Source organism: Notothenia coriiceps, unplaced genomic scaffold (assembly GCF_000735185.1).
Source record: "Notothenia coriiceps isolate Sejong01 unplaced genomic scaffold, NC01 NC01_scaffold00027349, whole genome shotgun sequence".
NCBI classification, from domain to species: Eukaryota; Metazoa; Chordata; class Actinopteri; order Perciformes; family Nototheniidae; genus Notothenia; species Notothenia coriiceps.
Genome location: NW_011360050.1, coordinates 1 through 6,291, shown reverse-complemented (window position 1 = coordinate 6,291; position 6,291 = coordinate 1). Strand labels below are relative to the sequence as shown.

The window sequence follows — 6,291 nt, the reverse complement described above, 5'->3', positions numbered from 1 at the left end:
TCGTCCACACACACACACACACACACACACACACACACACACACACACACACACACACACACACACGTAATTGTATCACTGTATATATATATATCATCAATAATATGTAAACATTTGAAATGTATGTTAATGTTGTTAATTATTTTGTATTGTGATGCTTTGGCAACATTGTTTAATTTAACTTTCATGCCAATAAAGCCCCTTTGAATTTGAGAGAGAGAGAGAGAGAGAGAGAGAGAGAGAGAGAGAGAGAGAGAGAGAGAGAGAGAGAGAGACCGGTGCCAGCAGCATGTGTTGTTAGCATCTAGTTAGCTAGCCGCAATAACGGACACAAGGAGCTGTTTGTTCCACAACAAGCTGGAGGAGAGTCCTTTCCTCTCAGACTGAGAGGCTCAGGTGAGCTAAAGGACTCTGAGGGTTTAGATAGTTCACTTTAGTCTTATCTCAGTGGGTCACAAATTATTCAAAAGATTATTTCCGCGGCACACCTTCATATGATCATTATAAAAAAAATAAGAGAATAAAGGAAAAACAGTTATGAAATACTATATGGCAACAAGAATACAGTTTGAAAGGGAAGTGATTTGTAAAATATCCATAAAGAAAAAGAACATCTGCTTACAGTTCTGTTTCATATGGGTGTTGAGAGATGTATCCATAGATCTCTTAATGTTGCTCTCAAAGTGTACCAGGTTGATGCTTTTAACTTCAATACTTAAAAAAAATCTTAGGTCCGCTCCCCACTCGTAAAAAATAGCACTTTACCGCTGCCTATATGCCGTGAGCTGATTATTGAGCCTTCATTGTAACAGTCGCGGGTGTACTGTGTGTTTGCGTGTGGGGAGTGCTTTTTTGCGTGCTCTATAGTGCCCTTAATAGTGTTCACTGGATTCCAGCACCTCAGCACCCCCACTCAAAATACCTTCCAGCACCTCTGGAAATGAGGCATGGCTAAAATGCAGGATCTGTTTGGTATTTTGAAAAAAAAGTTATATTTATATAGGTATGGCCCTACAATATATTGTTCAAATATAGCATGATATGTCCCCTTTAAGGTATTATTAAGGTAGGGTTAATGTTGCTCTCAAAGTGCACCAGATTGATGCTTTTAACTTCAATATTTAAAAAAAACAACTCTGGGCTAAGCCCCGGATCTCCTACAATCCTAGATCCGCCACTGTCACACACTACATTTGGTCTCAGCATTTTACCGATCCTAGTATTAGGATTATATGAACGGTGAAGCATTGTGGGAATCTAATGCCTTGCTCAGAGGAACCTTACAGTACCTAGGAGATTTACTTCTCTCAGAGTACCTCTCCATTCTGGCACTGTTTAGGCACTTGACTGACAACCCTCTGGGTCCAAAGTCACTAAACATTAACCTTAATGGTGAAGTCAAAATATTTGCTAAAATCTTACAGTGCGACTATTGGACAGATAAAATAGGCAGCTTCAAGACATGCCTTAAGGCTCTGTTGACATGCATATCAACAGCCGCACCAAGTTTAAGTCACATTTATTATCAATATCTCTTGAGTGTGTGGTACAGACAGAGAACTAAATGTACCACCGTCCCAAAGATTAAAATATCGACATATATAGCTCTGAAAGAGATGAACCCTGCAAAAGTTTCTTAAATCTCTACATGTATTGCAGCCATTCCATTCCAGTGTCTGTTGAATTCCAACACAGAGACATTTAGACAGCAGTTTAAAAAAAATCTAATATTTATTTTTATTGTACTCAAACACATAATAAATAATAAATAGTAAAACCAGAGAAACTGAGAATTTTGCACTGGTCTATTTTTTTTTTCTTTCAGAGCTGTATGTTTATATAAATTAAATTAAATTAAATTAAATTAAATTAAATTAAAAGCTCACTAACCTGGCCTCCTTCCCATGGTCCCCTATCACTCTGTCGTCTCTGCCCAAATTCCTGGAAGGGATCCTTGCCAGCTCCATGGCCAGTTCCTGGATCACTCCCTGGTGTCCAGACGTCTTAAACCGGACTCTGTGTCGGGAGTAGCCTGCCAGCTGCTCGTCTGCTCCGATGCCGGTCAGAATTACCTGCAGCACAGAATAGCAGGTCAATATGTTTGTTGTTGATTGTAAACATCTCTTTTAATGTATTTTAGTTTTGTTAAAACTGAGAAAAGCACATTTACAGTGGGGCAAAAAAGTATTTAGTCAGCCACCAATTGTGCAAGTTCTCCCACTTAAAAAGATGAGAGAGGCCTGTAATTTCATCCTAGGTATACCTCAACTATAAGAGACAAAATGAGAAAAAAAAAAAATCCAGAAAATCACATTGTCTGATTTTTGAAGAATTGATTTGCTAATTATGGTGGAAAATAAGTATTTGGTCACCTACAAACAAATAAGATGTCTGGCTCTCACAGACCTGTAACTTCTTCTTTAAGAGCCTCCTCTGTCCTCCACTTGTTAACTGTATTAATGGCACCTGTTTGAACTCGTTATCAGTATAAAAGACACCTGTCCACAACCTCAAACAGTCACACTCCAAACTCCACTATGGCCAAGACCAAAGAGCTGTCAAAGGACACCAGAAACTAAATTGTAGACCTGCAGCAGGCTGGGAAGACTGAATCTGCAATAGGTAAGCAGCTTGGTGTGAAGAAATCAACTGTGGGAGCAATTATTAGAAAATGGAAGACATACAAGACCACTGATAATCTCCGTCGATCTGGGGCTCCACGCAAGATCTTACCCCATGGGATCAAAATGATCAAGCACGGTGAGCAAAGATCCCAGAACCACACGAGGGGACCTAGTCAATGACCTGCAGAGAGCTGGGACCAAAGTAACAAAGGCTACCATCAGTAACACACTACGCCGCCAGGGACTCAAGTCCTGCAGTGCCAGACGTGTCCCCCTGCTTAAGCCAGTAGATGTCAAGGCCCGTCTGAAGTTTGCTAGAGAGCATTTAGATGATCCAGAAGAGGATTGGGAGAATGTCATATGGCCAGATGAAGCCAAAATATAACTTTTTGGTAAAAACTCAACTAGACGTGTTTGGAGGAGAAAGAATGCTGAGTTGCATCCAAAGAACACCATACCTACTGTGAAACATGGGGCTGAAAACATCATGCTTTGGGGCTGTTTTTCTGCAAAGGGACCAGGACGACTGATTAATGTAAAGGAAAGAATGAATGGGGCCATGTATCGTGAGATTTTGAGTAACAACCTCCTTCCATCAGCAAGGGCATTGAAGATGAAACGTGGTTGGGTCTTTCAGCATGACAATGATCCCAAACACACCGCCCGGGCAACGAAGGAGTGGCCGTAGCCAGTCTCCAGATCTCAACCCCATAGAAAATCTTTGGAGGGAGTTGAAAGTCTGTGTTGCCCAGCGACAGCCCCAAAACATCACTGCTCTAGAGGAGATCTGCATGGAGGAATGGGCCAAAATACCAGCAACAGTGTTTGAAAACCTTGTGAAGACTTACAGAAAACGTTTGACCTCTGTCATTGCCAACAAAGGGTATATAACAAAGTATTGAGATGAACTTTTGTTATTGACCAAATACTTATTTTCCACCATAATTTGCAAATAAATTCTTTAAAAATCAGACAAAATGATTTTCTGGATTTTTTTTTCTCATTTTGTCTCATAGTTGAAGTATACCTAGGATGAAAATTACAGGCCTATCTCATCTTTTTAAGTGGGAGAACTTGCACAATTGGTGGCTGACCAAATACTTTTTTGCCCCACTGTATGTATTGTTATTTTAGCAATTGTCACTCAACTTTTTTCCTCCACCACAATAACTGTAGTTAAAGAACCCAGGGGCCATTTGGTCCTGGAAGGGTTGTTTGTTGTACTTCACCTTTGCAGATGATGTGAAAGGCTTCTGGTCCCCGTCCCCCGTGATGAAGCCTGCCCCTCGGGCAGCGAACCACACAGCACAGCCGATGCTGTCATCCAGAACCGTGTCCAGGGGATGCACCAAATGACTAATGCGCTCCTGACGGGTTTTCTGCAGCTCCTCTTTTGTGACATTGATATCAACAAAATTCCACCTCCTTTCAGGGTTTAGCTGCTGTAACTCCTTGAGACCGGCTCTCCCTGTTATTCTGTCTGGAACATCGAAAGGGCTGGAGGTCAGGGACTCGGTGCCATCAGTCTTACACTCTGTGGGCTTATCTTTGTGCTTCACAGGTTTCTTTGCAGACTCTTTCTGCTTCTTTGGCACCTGTAGTTTGAACGCTACGTTGAGAAGGTCTATAGGTTGATGTGCAGGAATGTGACGGTCAGCTAAGGCGGCCAGGATCATTGAATCTATACCTCCAGAGAACAGAATGGCAATACTGGCATTGTCATTAGACGGAGCAGAATTGTCCTGTGATGGCAGAGCCTGAACGCGACGCCTAACTGCCTCGCTGAGAACATCAATGAGACGGTTCACCGCCTCGCCTCTCTCTTTGCCTGCAGGCAGCTGCTCCAGATCTTGATCACAGGGATGAGCGTTTGGATGAATTTCTTCCTGGTTTAAAGACTCAGGGATGGATGTATTGAGAGGGCACACAGGGGAGGTCAATGCAAGGCCTGACCGGTTAATAACAGCAGTGCAGCCGCTCGGCACAGACTCTAATATAGTTTGAGTACAGCTATAGAAAGGACAATTTTCTCCGTAAGCCCAGGGATAAACCTCAAATGTTACACAGCCTGCCTCTGAGACTGCCTTCAGGTCAATCCGGTACACACCACCTGCTGGGACTTCCTGCCACGCAGATGCAGCAGGTCCAGCACAGTGGGCTGCCACAGAAGTCAGGGTCAAGGCTTTGACCTCTGCATCAAACTTCCACAGCAAACTCCTCCTACCAAGGAAGTCTCGGCCGAACCAGAGGTAGTCCCCAGCCTTCTGGTAGTAAATAAAGCCCCACGGTCCGCGTACAGTGGAGAGAAAGGACAGAATCTCTGTAGAGCTGCTGCAGGACGAGAGCCGCTGAGAGACAACAGCAGTGTCGTTCTCCTCCGGCATTACTGGGACACCTCCAAAAATCTCCCCGTTCCATACCAGGGCATTTCCTTTGCTGTCTTCAACTGGCTGCGGGGTGAGAAGGCCTCTCAGGTGAAGAACGTGGGCAGAGAATACACACTGATAGCAGGGCTTTGTGCTTCTAACTGTGAGATTCTGGCTCAAGTTGGGCCCTCTTCTCTTTAAATGTTCATAAACTGTTTTGTCCCACTCAAACTGAGTGGGGGACAGACTCAACAGACAGAAGATACCGCACATTGTGTGGTTAGTCTTATATATCCTGCAGATCCTTTTTCATGTCATCCAGTTCCTCTGTAGATAAAATTGATAACCAGTTATGTCCATTAAACTATTGTGCAGCCTCAGTTGAGAATCAACGTGACAGACATCTAGGGAGTGTATCTGTTAAAATCAGTGGCGGCCGGCCCATAGGGGCGCTAGGGGCGCCACCCCACCTCTTCCCACATTACAAATTAAAATTTAAAAAAATTAAATTAACAATTTTTTTTTTTTTTTAAATATATATTTTTTATTTTAATTTTTAATGAACAAGGTAAATATTATATAATTGGTATCAGTAAAATGTATAATCTACAATAAAATCTTGTTTAAAATGGTGTTACGATGTCTAAAGTTACTGATAAGTCACATGTTTCCTGCCTTGCCTTGCCCGTGTATCATTACCCTCTCTCGTCTGGGCGCTAAGAGAGGAGCCCTCAACCAGTGCAGCAGCAGCCACTAGCAGCTGACTGTTGCTATCTGTAAGCTATGGCTCCGAAACATAATTTCAGCCAATCAGCGTTGTCAAATCTGATGATCACCGGGCGCCAATGTCAGCGCCCGGTGCAGGGTTATGGCTAGAAAGGATCCGTCTTGTGTAAAACTCTCGGGAGTTTGCGAGTCACGTGGCTGAATGTTTACGTTTGACAGGCAGCCTTTCAGTTACGATCGTTAACATCAGTGGGCCACAGCAAATGATGGTGAGAAGCTAAACTATCTATTAATTATGTCAATTACAGGGAGTGTGATTGTAACTGTGTGTGTGACTAGCTGGATGCAAACACTGTCTTTTGTCTCCCATGCTTGCTCTTCAAACAGCCGGACACACACACACACACACACACACACACACACACACACACACACACACACACACACACACACACACACACACACACACACACACACACACACACACACATTACACACACACACACACACACACACACACACACACACACACACACACACACACACACACACACACACACACACACACACACACA

The 6,291-nt window shown here is 43.2% G+C and overlaps 1 protein-coding gene across 1 annotated transcript in view; it reads right to left on the bottom strand.

The window, feature by feature from the left end:
- The window catches only part of asnsd1 (asparagine synthetase domain containing 1), a 16,025-nt gene extending 10,630 nt beyond the window's left edge, over positions 1–5,395 (bottom strand). The window contains exons 1-2 of the mRNA XM_010785201.1: positions 3,854–5,395; positions 1,891–2,072 (exon numbers count right to left, since the gene is read on the bottom strand). Of these exons, the coding sequence (XP_010783503.1) occupies positions 1,891–2,072; positions 3,854–5,263 (1,592 nt within the window). The 5' untranslated portion in view covers positions 5,264–5,395. The remainder of the gene's footprint in view (positions 1–1,890; positions 2,073–3,853) is intronic.
- Positions 5,396–6,291: the final 896 nt, after the last annotated feature.